Here is a 19,439-nt window from a genome sequence, read left to right as displayed (position 1 = left end):
GTTGCATGTTTTACGTGGCTGCTACGGGCTTAAGTAAGAACCAATCTCACCTACGCATCAAAACCACAACGATAGTTTGTCAAATAGACTCCGTTTTAACCTTCGCAAGGACCGGGCGTAGCCATACTTGGTTCAACTAAAGTTGGAGAGGCAGTCGCCCGCAAGCCATCTCTGTGCAAAGCACGTCGAGGGAACCGGTCTCGCGTAAGCGTACGCGTAAGGTTGGTCCGGGTCGTCTCGTCCAACAATACCGCTGAACCAAAATATGACATGCTGGTAGGCAGTATGACTTGTATCGTCCACAACTCACTTGTGTTCTACTCGTGCATATAACATCAACATCATTAACCTAGGCTCGGATGCCACTGTTGGGTTTCGTAGTAATTTCAAAAAATTTCCTACGCGCACACAGGATCATGTGATGCATAGCAACGAGAGGAGAGTGTTGTCTACGTACCCAACGCAGACCGACTGCGGAAGCAATGACACGACGTAGAGGAAGTAGTCGTACGTCTTCACGTTCTAACCGATCAAGCACCGAAACTACGGCACCTCCGAGTTCGAGCACACGTTCAGCTCGATGACGATCCCCGGACTCCGATCCAGCAAAGTGTCGGGGAAGAGTTTCGTCAGCACGACGGCGTGGTGACGATCTTGATGAACTACAGCAGCAGGGCTTCGCCTAAACTCCGCTACAGTATTATCGAGGAATATGGTGGCAGGGGGCACCGCACACGGCTAAGGAATCGATCACGTGGATCAACTTGTGTCAACTTGTGTGTTTAGAGGTGCCCCTGCCTCCGTATATAAAGGAGGAGAGGAGGGGAGGCTGGCCGGCCAAAGAGGGAGGCGCAGGAGAGTCCTACTCCCTCTGGGAGTAGGATTCCTCCCCCCAATCCTAGTCCAACTAGGATTCCTCGGAGGGGAAGGGAGAGAGGGGGGCCGGCCACCTTCTCCTAGTCCTAATAGGACTAGGGGAGGGGAAAGAGGCGCAGCCACCTTGGTCTGCCCCTTTCTCCTTTACACTAAGGCCCATGATGGCCCATATGGCTCCCGGGGGGTTCCGGTAACCTCCCGGTAACCCGGTAAAATCCCGATTTCACCCGGAACACTTCCGATGTCCAAACAAAGGCTTCCAATATATCAATCTTTACGTCTCGACCATTTCGAGACTCCTCGTCATGTCCGTGATCACATCCGGGACTCCGAACAACCTTCGGTACATCAAAATGCATAAACTCATAATATAACTGTCATCGTAACCTTAAGCGTGCGGACCCTACGGGTTTGAGAACAATGTAGACATGACCGAGACATGTCTCTGGTCAATAACCAATAGCGGGACCTGGATGCCCATATTGGCTCCTACATATTCTACGAAGATCTTTATCGGTCAGACCGCATAACAACATACATTGTTCCCTTTGTCATCGGTATGTTACTTGCCCGAGATTCGATCGTCGGTATCCAATACCTAGTTCAATCTCGTTAACGGCAAGTCTCTTTACTCGTTCCGTAATACATCATCTCACAACTAACATATTAGTTGTAATGCTTGCAAGGCTTATGTGATGTGTATTACCAAGAGGGCCCAGAGATACCTCTCCAACAATCGGAGTGACAAATCCTAATCTCGAAATACGCCAACCCAACATCGACCATTGGAGACACCTGTAGTACTCCTTTATAATCACCCATTTACGTTGTGACGTTTGGTAGTACCCAAAGTGTTCCTCCGGTAAACGGGAGTTGCATAATCTCATAGTCGTAGGAACATGTATAAGTCATGAAGAAAGCAATAGCAACATACTAAACGATCAGGTGCTAAGCTAATGGAATGGGTCATGTCAATCAGATCATTCTACTAATGATGTGACCTCGTTAGTCAAATAACAACTCATTGTTCATGGTTAGGAAACATAACCATCTTTGATTAACGAGCTAGTCAAGTAGAGGCATACTAGTGACACTCTGTTTGTCTATGTATTCACACATGTATTATGTTTCCGGAAAATACAATTCTAGCATGAATAATAAACATTTATCATGATTATAAGGAAATAAATAATAACTTTATTATTGCCTCTAGGGCATATTTCCTTCAGACACGTTGCCGCGTTATTTTTAAATAAAGTTATAGCGCTCAATGGCGCGTACACAGAATATAAAACGATTTTGATGGAGGAAAAGGTAGTCCGCTCTTTAGAGTATCTCACACAAGGCTCCGGTGGCCTCTCTCTCTCACCGTTGGTCACTGATCCGGCCGCATCCCATCCGCTGGGGGAAAGGGAGTGCGGTGGCCTCTCTCTCTCTCTCACCATTGGTCACTGATCCGGTCGCATCCCGTTCGCCGGGGGAAAGGGAGTGCGGTGGCCTCTCTCTCTCTCACCGTTGGTCACTGATCCGGCCGCATCCCGTCCGCCGGGGGAAAGGGAGGAAGTGCATCGTTTCTCTGTTCGACGGTGCCGAGGCAGCATGTCCCGATCTGCGGTACACACCGTTCTCTTTGACCAAGCTCCGGCGCAGCAGGGCCTACGCCACCTGCTTGCAGATTCCGCCCACCGCCGCTCACCTAGTTACATCCCGACGACCTCCAGGTATCCCCTCCGGCCTTGCTCCACTGCCCATTTTCCCACGTCGCTGCATGTGGATCTTCCATAATTCTTTGCCCAAAACGTAGCTCGTCCGACGTACTTTCCATATTGCATTCTCGTCCTCACACCATTTTAGACAAACACAACCGTGTTGTTATCTTCCCTTAGGACAAGGAATATGCTTCTTTTTTGTCATCGCATGTGTCATCAACTTTTATTGGCCAGTAATTGTTTCCTTTCTACCTCTTTTTTGCAAACAGGGCTATCCATTTCACCTCGTTGCTATTGCGACCTTTTTGTGAACTGCACAAATCACTTTTTTCTTAAGAGTGTTTTGTGCAGTTGTACTAAAATGTCACATGGGCAACGTCTCTACATTTTAGTGCGACTGCACAAAGGGAGATTGGTTTTGCTCTATCCACCTCATCCAACTCAGAGCCTAATCTTCTCCAACTAGTTAGTCTTAAGAGAGACTGCAAAGGTGACCGGCTTCTGTTTGTGTGTTTATTGTTTCATCAGCAGTCTTCTATTATCGTAATCACACTTGGTATCTTTGGAACAGGGACGCTCAGCTCTATTTTAGTGGAACTGTACAAAATGATCGGAATGTTGCATGCTCCAGACAGCTACTTTTTTCCCAACATGCCTTGTTGATTTAGACAAAGTTGGGGGACGTTGCTGCCAATGAAAGCATGGATCAATTTTAATTTAACACCTTCTCACAACTTTGTCTTCAGTTGTGACGTAATTATTAGCTCTGATCTGCTAATAATTGACATGCATTAGCAAGGAAGTTAGTTTTTTATTGTTTCCGAAAGAGCATCGATGGCAAGACACGAGAATCAAAAGATGAAAGCTCACACCATTGTACAACTTCATGTCGATGGAAAATTATTTGTATAGTACATCAATTATGTAAACAAATGATGGAAGCTTGATAGCATTGCTAGAAGCCTCTTCATCATCCGGGTCCATGTGCCATGCATAAAATTATACTCCTAAATATTTATCTTTTTACAAATTTCAAACGGGCATACTTTAGAGTGCAGATTCACTCATTTTGCTTCGTATGTGTACTCCTTCCGTTCCTAAATATTATATTCGTCTTAACAGAGATTTCAACAAGTGACTACATACAGAGCAAAATGAGTGAATCTACACTCTAAAATATGTCTATATACATCCGTATGTGCTAGTCCATTTGAAATCTCTAAAAAGACAAATATTTGAGTAGTCACTCATTGAAATCTCTAGAAAGACAAATACTCCGGAGTATATTTAAGAACCGAGGGGGTAGTGCACAACCGCATGGCAGACTCAGCCCGGTCGTTGCGCCGCATTAATAGTGAGTAATGAGCAGTCAAATCATAAGCCCCACCTTTCCCACTGTAAGTTGCTCTGAAGAAGCAACCATCAATACGCTCTTCTTTGAATCTGCTCATACTACTCCATCCGTCACTGTTTATACATCGCGCTTCAGAAAAAAGAAAAAAAATCTGTGGGACCAAGGCGACTAGCGATCGGCCTGAAAAATAGCATTGGTAGTTATAGCACGGCGTCTATTACTAGAGGGAATAATGCGTACACACATGCATGCAGTGCTTCCACCCTGGGTACACACATGCACGCACTCCGTAGTAGTATAGTACATGGAGAGAAAATTGTGGACTTGATTGCGGTTACCATGCCCTAATTAATTGAGCATTAAACCAAATGCATCTAAAGTCTCTCTGGTGGTGGAAATGCATTGAGAGAAATGCATCATAATGAAGTGCGCCCTGTAAACTGTGATGGAGGGTGGAGTAGTATGAAGGTGCAAAACCAAGTGCCCGTACTACTGCGCTTGGCTCTTTGCCCCTTCGTGAAGTCGAACAATGATGGTACTCTGCATGTTGGGTACTACAGTGTATGCCTCTGACAATCTGACACCGAATGGACTGATGCATGTCCATCGAGGGTAGGTTGCATTAGTCAAAAGGCGTAAGCGATCTTCACCTTGTCCTGTAAGCTTCTCCTCGTTCTGCGAGTTGACGAGACACACCAAAAAGTAGTGCTAGTCCATACTCCCTCCTTTCCGGTTAATATGGCTTAATATTTTTTGCGGGTAAATGAGAGAGCTTTATTCATATATAAGCATTCTTAGGACGATCAGCCAAGACAGTGGTCAGTAGGAAGCGAGGTACCCCGCAAAAAAGAAGTAGGAAGCGAGGTGTTTCATCAAGCCAGCTCTCGGCCACATTCAAAGTGCAGCAAGCATGGTTCGCACGAAGATGCGCCGCAAGGTTTGCTGACCTGTTTACATGCTGAATAACAAAAAAAGAGGAAATATTACTGAGCGCTACTATTTGTAACAGGATATGAGCCAGAATTAAGCGAGAATTGTGGCGAGTGTTCCATGCAATCAACTTCCATTATCACATGCGAGAACCCTCGAAGAGAACCAAATGTGTTGAAGATTGCTTTATCACATTTTAACATTGTCATAAGAGTGCAGACGCTCCTCCATCCGGTTCCTAGTACTAGTATAGTACGTACCTTTATGGACTATAGTAGTAGTACTAGTAAACTTTGCGCTTGGCTGTTCGGGAAGTCAAACAATAATAGCACTAGTAGTATAGTGTATGCTTCTGGCAATCTGACACCAAATTAATTGTTGCACGTCCACCGCCTGAGCGAGGGAGAGCTTGCATTAGTCAAAAGTTTCTCCTTGTCCTGCGAGCCACCGCGCGCAAGATTCTCCCGTCTTGCAACCTTCTCCTTGTTCGGCAAGTTGACGGGACACAGTAAAGTAATGTTAGTCCATGCTGCCTCCTCTCCGGTTAATATGGCTTAATTTCAAACGAGATAAATACACTGTCTGTCACTGTATATTTGTAAAAATACGGTCAGTGGACTTCATAATACGCTCATTGCGCTCAATATATATATTTTCCGGTGTTCATACGGTCACTAGCTCACCCTAACTGAGTATGTGTGTGCATGCACGTGTAGGTTGAGCACTTGAGCGTGACCGTGTGTGTTCCGTCGTGTGCTCGGACATGCATGCATTAGGGCGTCGCGCGCGTTTTTGCATCCATGTGTACGTGTGACTATTGCATACACGTAGGGGGAGTACGTGAAGGGGCCACTAAGGAGCAGTCAAATCACACAGTAAGTTAGTTGGAAGAAGCAACCATCATTTCACTCTTGAATGACACGTATGCAATATAAAATGGTTGATATGGAGAGAAAAAGAAAACCACTATATATACACTAGCAGGAGCCTAAGCTACAAGCCTGCTTGCATAGGTTGCTCTCTTCACAAGCATAGAACGACGGGCCTGATCTCTCACCTGGGGGAAGGGAACAATGTTCTGCGTAGACACGGTCGACATCGGCAAGGGAGAAAACCCACAGTCGGTGCGTCCCAATCGGGGGTCACCGCGGTATGGGCCGATGCCGCGTCCCAACCGCCCTTCTAGCTACAGCCCGACGTCCCAGGTAGTCCATCTTCCTTTTGGAGCCAGCTTGCTCCACTGCCGTAGCTCCATCTCCATGTAGATCTTTCTCTACTTCCACCGGCTTCTACTTGTGATGAGTTTATGTCTCATGAACTAGTGCCAGTACTATTATTCTAATCACACTTCTTCAATATCGTTGCCATCAGGGATGCTCAGGCGATTTTAGTGGAACTGCACAAAAGCATCGTATGATCCGAGGGTGTCAGCCATCTTTCCTTCGACAGGTTCTACCTGGCCAGGAAATTAAATCATGTTTAGGGTTTAGGGTTTAAGTCGTAGTGACCCCATCAGTAGTTTTTCTATCATACACGCTCTCATAACTTTTTTCTTTAGTTGTGAAGTAAATATTGGCTATGACCTATGAATCATTGAGATGCATCAGCATGCGTGTTAGTTCTCCTTTGTATTTGATGGAATGTTGTAACGGGGCAACCTTGGAATAGGAATGAAAATGGAGTGGAAAAGTTTCCATTTTCCTGAAGAAAAAATGGAAATGGAGAGAAACCAATGTTTCGTTTCGTTGGATCACGCCATCGAGCAAAACCAACGTTTAAATCACGTCTATCGTGTTCGTGTCTCACTCTCCTCCATGGCTCGACCCCACACGGTCGCTCGACATGCGACTCACCGCAAACCGAGTAGTATACCATAACTTTCCCGCCTGCTTGTCGATGGATCGCGCCATGGGGTACTAGCACTACTGGAAGAGATTGACGAGTTGGGGGAGGACAACTAGTTGTAGCACGGACTCCCAAGAACTTACTACTGGAAGAGATCACGCATGTTGTAGCCGGCTATTTTGACCTTTGAACACAGAGCAACCGTGTGCACCCGGAAGCGGCGCGGGCGACGCTCTCTCGGCCGGCGCGCCGCTTCAATGCCGGCACCAGTGAGAGGTCGCATCCGCTCTGGCCGGGCATGAATGCGGCACTGACCGTTTTGGGCGGGAAGCACGCGCGGGTGATGAAGAGGGTTCGTGTTGGTCAGGACCGGCCGTGGCAGCGGTCCGGACGTGCGCAAACAAGAGATGATGTACGTTAATATTGCTGCATATATAATTAACAACATAAATAATGTGCCAGTTGGACAAATATGATTGGAGATGGAGATGGAAATGGAATTTTACGTAAACACAGATATGCATGTCTATGTCTATGTGTGTGTGCGCGATGACTCTCGCGACCTGGAAGCGGGGGCGTGTTTTTGATCGAGTTTTCTTTCTTGGTACGTTAGAAAATCAGTTTGTCTAATTCACATCTAGATGTTATTTAAGGATATCACATCTAAGCTCCCACAAGTATATAATGTAGCAACAAGAAACAAAAAAACTAGGAAAAGACCACAAACAGAGTGGACATCAACTTATATGTGACATAACTATGTCACATCTAGATGTGTCCTAGACAGACCCTTAAAAAGTTGTCCGCCAGTTTTCGTTTCTTTTTTCCGGGAACGCGCGTATTCTATTTAAAACCACTGCTATGGAGAGATTTTTTTTACTCCATTATAGCCTCTTGTTTGATAGAGTTTCTCGCGTCTCGCTCTCTCACCCTCTCCATATCAAAACAAGATGACAGTGTCCACTCTATCTCTCTCCTCACCGGTGGTCACAGATCCAGCCGAATCCCGTCCGCTGCGGGAGGTGAGGAGGTGCAGCGTTGACGTTGTCGCCGTCGGCGACGGAGGAAGCCGATGCGCACCGTCCTCTCGGAGCCGGCGCTGGCGCGGACGAAGATCCTCCGCGCAATTGCTCGCTGCCGTCGTGTGGGCAGATCCCGCCCGCCCGCCCAAACGACATCTCGCCCACCTGAGGTATAACTTCTTGTACTGGTCCAGCTCCCCAGGTCGCTGCGTGCGGGTTTTCTTCTATGCGACTACTCCCCAGCTCCCCATGCATAGTAGCCAGGGTTCGTCGGCTGGTCCAACATCACCTACTAGTACTATTATAGAGGAAATGCCACTCAAAAAGTTGTCCTGATTTATGCCTCGGTGGAGGTATACATGTTGTTTCGAAAAAAAGTGCATGGTGGTTGTGCGGTCATTGTCCATATGGTCACTACAACAAAATTGACATACTGTGACGAAAATCCTCGTGACGATGGTGGACAATGTCACCGAAATGCCTAATGTGTGATGTTCTCGTAGGTGGCGTCACCAATTACCGCAGATCGGTGACGTTAGACGTCACTGGAGTGCCTCGGCCTTTCAGCACACATGGTTGCCAATTTCTGTGACGGTTTGGTATTTTGCATGACGAACTAGCTAGAGTCACCGAATAATACAAATGTGTGATGATCATTTTTTGTCATGTAGCGTCTAGCAGTGGGACCCGTCATAGCTAGTTCACGGGTTATTGAGATGTAGGAGCCATGTGTCCATTTTGGTAGTGGGACCCGCCATTAATTTTTCAAAGCCTATTGAGCGCTGTAATTATTTTGAACACAATAAGAAATTTAATCAGGCACTAAAAATATAAATTTGAACACAATTGTTTTTGTTCGGCAGTGTGTCTATGTCGAAAACTTTAATTGGGCGCTCGTGAGCTAATTTTTTTCTGTTCTATATCAAAAGTTAAAATGGCAATAGGAGAGTCGACGACATGCTACTTTTTTCTTATTCTTATTATTATCTATAATAAACACACTAGGCAAAAGAAACTTAAATGGGGCACTCATGACGTCATGTTGTTTCGTTCTATCTATAAAAACTTAACATTAAAACAGGAGAGTCGATGCAAAAAGGATTGGTACAAGAGTTAGAACCGGCATTGAGAAAGAGTTCATACGGGATGCTATACAAATCGTGCTATCATATTCTTGGACTATACGTTGCCATTAGGAAAGAGTTCGGACGCTATACAAACCGTGTTATCATATTCTTGGAGTATACGCCTGGGCGTGTTGACTATATCTGTAGTTTTTTTAGGGAGACTATATCTGTAGGTTAGTTATTTCTTCCCGGGGCATATGTGACTCGATCTGATCGTCTTCTCGGTTCTAGCTGGCGGCGCTTCGCGGCGGGGAGAAGCAGGGCGATGATAGCTGAAGCACGACACATATCGGTTCCGGCTGTTTGTTGCCAATTGCAAGTAAGTGCATCCACTCCCCTGTACCACCTCACGCGGATCCATCCGGCCACCATATCATACGAGGCGTTACAGCGCCGCCGCATCGCACCGGCTACCACACCGCGCCTCCGCCTCCCCCTCTTACCTCCAGTCTTCTACCACAGGCATCACATTTGCTCGTCGACGACGGGGACAACGTCGCTCGTCCCCAACCTATCCCCAACTGGCCACCGTCCCATCACCAATTGTGCTCAGAGTTTGCAGTCTATCCATCACCTGACGAAGGTGCAGAGTTTAGACTTGCCAGTGCCCCCGGCTTGGCTCCAACTCCCAAAGCATCGATCCAGCCGACCCCTGCAAGGTAAATTGTGTGAACAACTGAACTGTTACTTCTGTTGTTGTATTGTGTGTACGAATGTTACTATGATGTAGCATAGATAGATGCATGGTTTTGCAATGATAGTGAGAATATATATGTTTTTGTATAAGACATGCACAAGTCAGTGGCCTTTGGAAACCAAGCATATATGCTGTACTTAGGAAAGACAATGTTTATGAGGTTTTGTTTTGCTAAATTCATTGACTGAGTATATGTTCTCATCAATCTTGAAAGGGTTAATTTGTGCCCGTTTTCTTATTTCAGTTTAGTAGTTGGTTCACTAATTGTGTTAGTAGTAGATTTTGCTTCAATGCGGTGGAAGCATAACTTCGCTAATGGTAAACTATTTTGTTGTAGTGTAATGGATCGAAGCTGGATACAGGGAACGCGTTTCACACCACCATACATGAAAGGTGTTGAAGAGTTTATGGGTTTTATTCGCCAAAATTTCAAGGAAAACTGGGACATATTGTGCCCATGCAAGGACTGTCTGAATGTGGAACACCGCGGCCAGGCTGAAGTAGAGGAGTACTTACTATGCAATGGTATGTCTGTTACATATACAAGGTGGGTCTTTCATGGTGAAGCGGTGAGTGATGATGAAGGTGATAATACAGAGGGTGCTGCATATCAATCAGATGATGATGATGAGCGTGATGTAGCCAACGGAGGTGATGTTGCGTATATGGTAGATGATATGTTCATGTCTGGAAGGCAAGGCGAGGGTAAGCCTAACCTCTTTTCCAAGCTAATGGATGAAGCGAAGAAAGATCTTTATGAAGGATGTAGTGATTTCACACGGCTGTCGTTCATTATTAAGCTCCTCTATATCAAATCATACAACCGGATTACAAATAGAGCATTTAATCAGTTTGTTGAGCTGATTAGTGTGGCGTTTCCACATGCTGATATACCTAAATCATACACTGAAGCTAAGAATGTTCTTAGTGAAGTCGGGCTGGGTTACGAGACAATTCATGTTTGCAAGTTTGATTGTGCATTGTTTTGGGGCCAACATGCCAACAAGAGTCATTGTCCTGAATGCGGGACATCAAGATGGAAAGACGAGGTGGGGAGGAAAAAGATACCTCACAAGGTACTTTGGTACTTTCCTATCATCCCAAGGCTTCAAAGATTTTTTGTGTCAAAGGAACAATCAGCAGATGCAAGGTGGCATAAGGAGAAGAGGGTTGCTGAGGCAAATGTTATGAGACACCCTGCTGATGGTGAAGCATGGAAGCACTTTGATAGTGAGTTCAGTTGGTTTGCTAAGGATGCCCGTAATATGAAGCTTGGTATTGCCATGGATGGATTCAACCCCTTTGGAAACATGACGAGTTCATATAATATGTGGCCTGTTTTTATCATCCCCTACAACTTCCCACCCTGGATGTGCATGGACCAATCTAATTTCATGATGTCTTTGCTTATTCCTGGGAGAAAAGCACCTGGAAAGGAGTTCCATGTATTTATGCAACCGCTGATTGCAGATATGATGAAGCTTAGGGGAACTGGTGTGGAAACATATGATGCATTGATGGGGGAACCATTTAATTTGCATGCGGCATTCTTGTGGTCGATTCATGATTACCCTGGACTGGCCACTTTATCGGGCCGTAGCACAAGAGGTTATCATGCATGTGTGCACTGTGATGTGGACCCTTGCTCTGAGCCATTGAAAAATAAAATTGGGTTTATTGGGCACCGAAGATTTCTGCCTACTAATCATCCTTACAGAAGAAGCAAACTTTTCAATGGAAAGGCTGAGAGTAGAGGGAAACCCCGGAAGTTCACAAATAAAGAAGTGGTGGACAAGTTAGAAAATTTGTTTTCAAACCAGGCAAGTATCCAGGAAATAAGAGGAAGTGCCCTGAAAAAGGCGAACCAAACTGGAGTCAAAAGGTGAGTTTTTATGATCTGCCATATTGGTCAAAATTGAAATTAGCGTACAATCTTGATGTAATGCACATTGAGAAGAACATATGTGAGAATATACTTGGGGTTCTACTAGAGAGTGATGGAAAGAATAAGGATACAGTAAGTGCAAGAGTGGATCTACAAAAACTTGGAATAAGGACAGACCTGCATATCTAAGACAAGAATTTTGGGACGGAGGGAGTAGTAAAGTATGGCTCTTAGCAAAAATGAATTATAATGATATTTTTTGCTTTATTTTTGTAGGGTTTGTCGAGAAGAAATTCGAAGGAAAGGTGTCATTAACATTGAGCAAACAATTAAGAAAGAATTCCCTACATGGTTCGAAAAGCATGTAGGTTATCTGTTTATGTCTTTACTATGGCCATCTTGCAGTTTTTAATGTTAAATTGTTAATAGCCTAACCATGTAACTAATGTGTGCGCATCTTGTGACAGATATATACTTTAGGAGAACAACATGTTTCGGGGGATTTGTACTCACTAGCATGTGGGCCAAACAAGCGGTTAGTGGTATACTCTAGGTGCAATGTGAATGGTGTTCGGTATCACACATTTGATCGTGAAAAGAAGAGAAAAACTCAAAATTCAGGAATCATGGTGAAGGCAGTTGTCAATAATGTAGAGACTAACTACTATGGTGTTCTAAAAGAAGTTCTTGAGTTGCGGTACCCCAAAAACAAGCATGGAGAAAGATCGGTCTTTTTGTTTCGTGGTGATTGGTTTGATCTCCATGGCAAGGTGACCGGCATGAAAGATGATGGTTACTTCAAAAGTCTTAATGTTAAGGCGCTTCGATACAAGAAGGATCCTTTCATCTTGGCTTCTCAAGCAGAGCAAGTGTTTTACATGGAGGACACAAAATATGGAAAGGACTGGAATGTGGTGCAGACTTTCAGTCATAGACATTTGTACGATGTTCCTGAACTGGAGACGGGCGAGCTCAATGCTACAGATGCATACCATGAAGAAATGCCCTCGACAACTTCCACTGTGAAGGATATTGATCAATTGTTGGACACTTATAGCCGTGATGATGAAGAAAGCACGCCTGTTCATGCTAGTATTGTTTATGATCTTCTGAAAAATGACAACAACTATGATAAAGATAGTGGTACTGACGATGATGGACAGGAAGATGGTGCATTGAGTGAGAATGAGCATTCAAGTGATGATGAGTAGATTGTGTAATGCCTATTTGTATTTTACCAAAGTTCAACTTTTTTATGTTTTTTATATGTTCATGTTCACATAATACAGTAGAGACCATGGTTCATATTTGAAACATACATGGCTGATTTAGTCAGTACTTACAGGTAATTGGACTCGTGGATAGTTTTACTTGACATCTAACTGATAGGTGTGTGCAAAACTGCAGTAGTGAACATTACGCTTGATCGAGCACTCACCCTGCAGTATTCTCGCGCGTTCCGCTTTGCACGCGCCTCCTGAAGAACCACCGAGACCCAATCCTTCTCCTCTCGCGCGACCCCTCTAGACTTGTCCCCGACGCCGCGTGCATCCTCCAGCACCGCCTGGGCCCCCGCCGAACGGCTGGAGGAAGAAGCCGCGCCATGGGAGCAGCGGGGGAAGGGACTGCCGCTGTGCTTCGACAGCACGCTGTTGCGGAACCGCCGCCGGGGAAGCAGGCGCCCGTGCAGCTCGAGCAGCAAGTAGAGGGGCGAGGGCGCTCCGCTGAAATGGCGCTCTTTGGGAGCCACCGGCGGCGAGGTGCGGCAGCGGGTCGTCTTGGTCTTCACGCGGGGTGCGGTGTGATTTGGGGAATTTTTGTGGATAACGACATGGAGGAGACGAGGAGCTAGCTGAGTGTGAGCGTTTTTTAAGCATACACCATAGTGGCAGACAAACATAATTTTTCTGAATGTTCATTGAAAATACAATAAATGTTCATTCAATTCAAAAAAATGATTTTCAAAAAATTAGAAATGTTCAATCAAAACAAAAAAATGATCAAATTTTACAAACCATGAACATTTCTCTGAATTCGCGAACATTTTTATGGATTAATGATCGGGGAAGGAAGTGATTGTGTCAGGCGACCGCACGACGCTGCGGAGATGCTACTGCCCACCCGGGCCGCCGTGGACGACGAGCTCCTGCCCCCATCCATCCGCAACTAGCGGAGTGCTAGCTCCTCCCTGTCCAGCGCCGACAAGCTTGAGTAGTTGCTGTCGGATATTTGTAGGGACAGAGGTGGGGTCAGCGCAGGATGGTCTGCCTGGCGGATGCGCCCCGTCTTCCCCATACCCACCCCGGGTATGGACTTTATATGACTACCGCTCAGCCCGACCATATATGGATGGTACGAGGAGCCCATCTAACATCCCATATACACCCGCATGGATTTAGTTGATGAAGGACTAGGAGGGTGACGATGGACGATGAACCCTAGTTCGGTTACGTTGTAGATTGGGGGCTATGCGCATGAGTAAAATTAGACTATGAAACAATCATCATTGAAACCCATCATCACGGAGCCCCCTCCTCCCCAAGAAATTAGGGCTCCTCTCTCTCCCACCGGTGCGGCCGTCGGTTCGCCTCGTCTCCGGTGGCCATAGGGCATTGGAGCGTGGTGGATCCCAGCCTTTGCCAGTGGGAGTGCTCCATTTTTAGATGTGTTTTCGAGATTTATAAGGGATTTTGTCCTGCTTAGGAAGACGAGATGCGCGGGGACTCCCCGAAGATGGAATACGACTCTCCTCGCCTAGCAGCAGTTTCCGTGGTGCATTTACCATCGTCGGTGGGCGTGTGGAGGCGTGTCTTCTACAGATCCGTCTTTGGTGGATTTGCTCGGATATTGTCTTCATGTTGGATCCGTCTGATCTATGCTACTCTTCCTCAGTGACAGTTGTTGTCCTGATGCGCTGGTTATATGGGGCCTTAGCACGACGACTTCCTGACTATCCACTACAACAAGTTTCACCCGACTCCAATGAGGGAGGGGCGATGACAGTGTCGCGCCTTCACCTCGCTTCAATGCTTGGAGTTGTCCCTAGGTGGTCTATGAATCTAGATATTTTATTATTATTTCTGGTATTCATTGTACTGCCATGATTGAAAGGAGTAGATCAGATGTTTTCCCCAAAAAATAAAAAAATTATCCCAAGTTACCAATTTTATTTACACAAGTAGTTAAAATAATCACTTAATTATTTGCATTTTGTTTTTTCCAGATCACATACTTAAGACCCCTCTATACAATTTTCGACATATTTATTTATAGTTATCCCAAAAAACATGGAAAATACCACATCATATTGTTCATATAAGATTTACTTTTTAATAATCATTTTGTACTTATTTCGAATTAAATTAATTACATAATATTAATTGGAAATTAAATTATGAAAATACACCATCTCCTCGCAAAAAAAACTCTTTTCCCTCCACCCACGTACTATTTTCCCTCCACTTTTCTATATTTTTTCCTGCATTCACCCTGTGTCCCCACCTGTCAAAGACCTAGCCAAAAATTATCCTTATATTTCGTCCGCGAAGAGGCGCCGCTAAAAGCCATCGCCCACCCGGGCATTTTTTCGTCAGATTCAATCGACACCGCGACTGCGGCGATCAGGGCCGGCAGATTGGGGGTGGCCGCCCCGCTATCCGAGCTCGGATCCACCAACATCAACCATCCCCGTGAGCACTCCACTATGTTCCTCCCTGATTCCAGTGACCGGCGACAGCGGATTGGAGGAGGCCGCCCGACCGGCCGAGCACGGATCCACTGCATCAACCGGCGACAGCGGATTGGAGGCCGCCCCACCCGGCTCTCTTTCCCCAACGATTGCAGCGATCGGCGGCAGCTCACCGTAATTTTGTCATCCCGCCCTCCTCATACCCCAAGCTCTAGACGTAAGGGATCATCAGGGAAGGGATTTGGGGGATAAAAGCACACACGGGTGTGAGACTTCTTTACATGTCTGAATATAGCGACCATGTGGCAAATCCAATAACTCTGTAAGATTTACTTGGTCTTTATTCAGTTGTCGTGAGATTTCCTGTAATACAACAACCATGTCCCTGTTTGTGACTCTGCTACCCCATAAATAGTCCTTACCTAGGATCGTCATATAACTGAATAAAGATTGAGTCTGCTCTTGTTCTTGATACAATATATTACCATACGGAGTGCACAGTGGATGTACTTTATTTTGAATTCTAGATAAAGACTGAGTCTGCACTTCTTCTTGTTCAAAACTGAATAAAGAGTGACTCTGCACTTGTTTGAAACTGATTAAAGACTGAGTCTGCACTTGTTCTTGTTTAACTGAATTCTGGATGCTCCATATTTCCAAGTATGTTATTTATTTCGATCTGTTCTACAATCCTCAAAAGCATCATACAGTAATGTATTTGCCACCTCAAATTATACAAGCATCAATTCTAAGTTTAAGTATAAAGGAACACATTAACTACTAGTTAGCAGAGCTGCGTGTTACAACTGTTTTACACAATCTAGCTTTTTTGTCTACTAGCAATGATAGCCAGGTTTCAAGAGATAATGTAATGCAATCATGTATGTTACAAGTACTCCTCCAAACAGCTTTAAGAATATTTCAGTGATCTAGTTATGATAATGTAGGCTGGTAGGTCTTTTGGCAATTCATTAAGTTCACTCTCTGTCATATTTTCCAGCTCCAGTTGCTAAAATCATGCCACCAGTACCGGAGAGTGATATGCATAGCAGTGAATATCTTGCGGAACAGAAACGCAAGGGTGATGCGTATTTGAAGGAAAGGGATGCAAGGATTGCGGAATGCAAGGCTGCGGAGCAGGAGTATCTTAAGGACATAAAAAGCTTAGCTCGTAGCCTTGTATACCCTAGTGCCTCTAATGTGCAACCGACACAAAATGCACGAGCTGCTGATGATCGCAGCGACTCAGACTATGAACCAGATATTGAAGAGGAGGCCCATGGAGAGGAAGAGGATTTGACAGATGAAGAGGAGGTCGATGTTGCTACGTCCAAAGCAATGGTAATATATCATGCAGACTTACATCTTAAATAATATGTACACTGTGGATTCACTTGCTTTAATTTCTCCTTGCTTGTATCATGTGTATGCCACTGTGCACTATACGTATCACAAATAGTTCTAAAGGAAGAAAGCGCCCATAGCACCTTCCTTTCCAGCATGGGGTATGCATCAAGATCCGGGAGGTCTGGGAGCTCTACTTCATCAGCCCAGATGAAAGTTTTAGAAGAAAGAATTGAACAGAAGGATAGAGAGGCAAGAGTTGCAAATGATAGGTAATTATCTTATTCCCCTTTCTGTTCTTGTTCTTTCTTTTTTGCTTGCTTCTGTGTGCACAGTGCACTCATTGCAGTGAACAAAAGTTCAACTAACAAGTGCTTCTTTTAACCTGGGCTGTTGACTTGATATCCTTTTGGTGATGCTTCCTATAATCAAGCTGTTGGTTATGCATATTTTAAAACATTATAAGTTATTCTTGGGTTTACTGTTTCATGAGCCCATCCACATGCTTGCCTTGGAATTTAATAATGTACTTCTCTATTTCAAATCGGTACCCTTGTACCTTGTTATCTTGTCTATTTTCGTCTCAATACGATGCAATGTTGTTGTGTTTTCTGATTTATAGGCATCGGGAGGAGTTAGCCGCAAGACTTGAAGCACAACAAAGAGCATTTGAAGAGATACAAAATAAGCAGCAAGAATAATTGGAAGCTCTAAAGAAGATCCAGCAAGAGAAGAATGAAGCTTGGACAAAGAAGCAAAAGGAGACGGATAATCTGCTTGATTTTCTCTTGAGGGCTCAAGCAACTCAGCAGTCCCAGTCCAAACCAGATGGTTCATGAATGTCATCCTTACATTGGAATCATCAGGATAATATATGTGGTCTTTAGTTAATATTAGTTTTCATCTTGTCTATTATCTGTGTCAAACTTGAGTCAGTTTTTTACTGTCATTTTTGTTTACACAATGATTTGGCTGAGATGATTTCATATATAATATGATTTGACTTTCATATAAATTTATGATGTGATTTTTCTCTTTAACTTTTTCATATATCTGATGTGATGTGATGTGAAGTAAATACTTTTTCATTGAAATTTATATTCGAAAGTAACTATATTTTTGATGACGTCATCTTCATCCATAATAAAAGTAGTGGCACTAGTAGTGGGATAGCCTATGGGTGTTGATGTGGCATAAAGTTAGTGACGTTGCCTCGTCACCGAATATGGTACAATATGGCATATTTTCTCCTAACATGTGACATTAATTGACCGTCATGGAAATAGCAAGTCGAAGACGTTCTATATAACGTCACCGAAGGTCCCAATTTCGATGACGTTTTTGCGCGCGCGCCGTCACTAGGAGTAATCTGTGACGGGGATTCCGTGACGATGCTTGTGACGCCCATAAAATGTCACCGGGGGGTAATTTGTGACGTTATTAGCTATTCGATGACATTTTTTAGCTCGTCATAGTAGGCTCGATCTCTTGTAGTGGGTGGTAGTACTATCACTGGTTAAATGAAGAAATGCTTTTTTTTCTCGGGTATCCTGGTTTAGTTCCCATCAAGGTAATTATGATGCTTCTATTTGTTGGTGTACTTTTCATTAATTCTTATTGAGAATTGAGATGTCGTTGCTAACCCTTTTTTATATTTTTGGAAACAGCGATGCGTGTCTCCATACCCGGGCATGTCTTCCTCAATTTTAGTGGAACTGCACAAAATTGGATGGCCATTGTTGTTCCGCCTCACTGTCCTCTGCCACATGGTTCTTCCTTCCTCGAGTTTGATTACTGAGAAGAAACAGACCACAGTGAGGATTTGTCGAACTTCTTAGGTGCCTCACCCAAACTTGATGCCAAATGGATGGTGCATCACCACGATGACCTATTGATGCTCATGGTTGCGCCTCATGGTTGCGTCGGCTGGTGAAGCTGATCGATTTTCGATGAAAAACAAGCTATCTTCCATCAGTGCTCTTTGCTTGTTACGCACAAAGATGATATCCTTCGTCAGTTCACCTTGGTTGCATTGGAGACACAGTCGTCTTTCACGTTGGTGCAATTTTCGCTAGGGTTTTACGACAGGTGGGCCCAAAATGTGGCTGGCTCACCTGTCATATAGCCAAAAGCAGGTGCAGTGAAGGCACCAAAGCTCAGTCCATACTATAGTAGTATATATATAAGCGGGAGCCTCGGCGCTTGTTCGCTAGGGTTTGCACTCTCCACACGCTCGCCACACTACATATATGTTACACGTTGGAGGCTCAGCGTTCATTTGCTAGGGTTTGCTATATTCACAGTCTCTCACCCTCTCTTCACCAGATCTAAACAAGACTGTGTTAGCCTCTTGTCTCTCTCTCCCCCCTCATAGCTGGTGAAGGAGGCATCCGTATCCCGTCGCACCGGGAAGGGGAGGAGGTGCAGCGTTCACTCTATCGCCTTCGGCGAGGGAGGCAATCCACTACCAGCTGTGCTGTTCTCTTTCACCCAGCGCCTGTGCGGGACGGCCACCGACCCCATCTTCCTCGCTGCCGTACGTAGTGTGGGCAGATCCAGCCTCCCACTGCACGCCTTGCCACATCTCGACCACCCTAAGGTATAAGTTTCTTTGAAACCGTCGTTGCTCTAGATGCATGTGGATCTTTTTCAATCTGTAGTCGAATCTAGGTCTTGGTTCAAAGAGGAAAGAAGGGTGCGGTGGGCTGGAGCAAGAATCTAGGACGTGGTTCAATGAGGAAAGGAGGGGCAGAAAGTAGTATAGACTGGCTATCCAACCACTTTGTAGGTCGAAAAGGCAAAAAGGGGGTAACCCAGTACACACATCTGTAAGGAACCGATCTCTTTGTTGAAAAGGGAAAGAAACTGGGGGTCGGGTAGTTTGTGCATGACTAGATTTGCTGCCCTCACATAGGAAGAAGGTTCAAAGAGAAAAAATATGGGACCAGCCCATATATGCTGC

General features: G+C 44.9%; 1 protein-coding gene and 1 pseudogene across 1 annotated transcript; both read right to left on the bottom strand.

Moving 5' to 3' along the window:
• Positions 1–9,265, bottom strand: part of LOC119333666 — a 71,748-nt pseudogene extending 62,483 nt beyond the window's left edge.
• LOC119333665 lies at positions 9,018–13,740 on the bottom strand. Its single transcript, XM_037606489.1, has 3 exons — positions 13,624–13,740; positions 12,884–13,297; positions 9,018–9,515 (listed from the first exon to the last, which is right to left on the bottom strand). The coding sequence occupies exons 1-3, from the start codon at positions 13,738–13,740 to the stop codon at positions 9,456–9,458; spliced, it is 591 nt and encodes a 196-aa protein (XP_037462386.1). The 3' UTR covers positions 9,018–9,455.
• Between the last annotated feature and the right edge of the window lie 5,699 nt (positions 13,741–19,439).

The sequence above is a fragment of the Triticum dicoccoides genome, chromosome 7A (assembly GCF_002162155.2).
Source record: "Triticum dicoccoides isolate Atlit2015 ecotype Zavitan chromosome 7A, WEW_v2.0, whole genome shotgun sequence".
NCBI classification, from domain to species: Eukaryota; Viridiplantae; Streptophyta; class Magnoliopsida; order Poales; family Poaceae; genus Triticum; species Triticum dicoccoides.
Note: the sequence above shows the minus strand (reverse complement) of the source record. Positions and strands in the feature narration are given on the sequence as shown.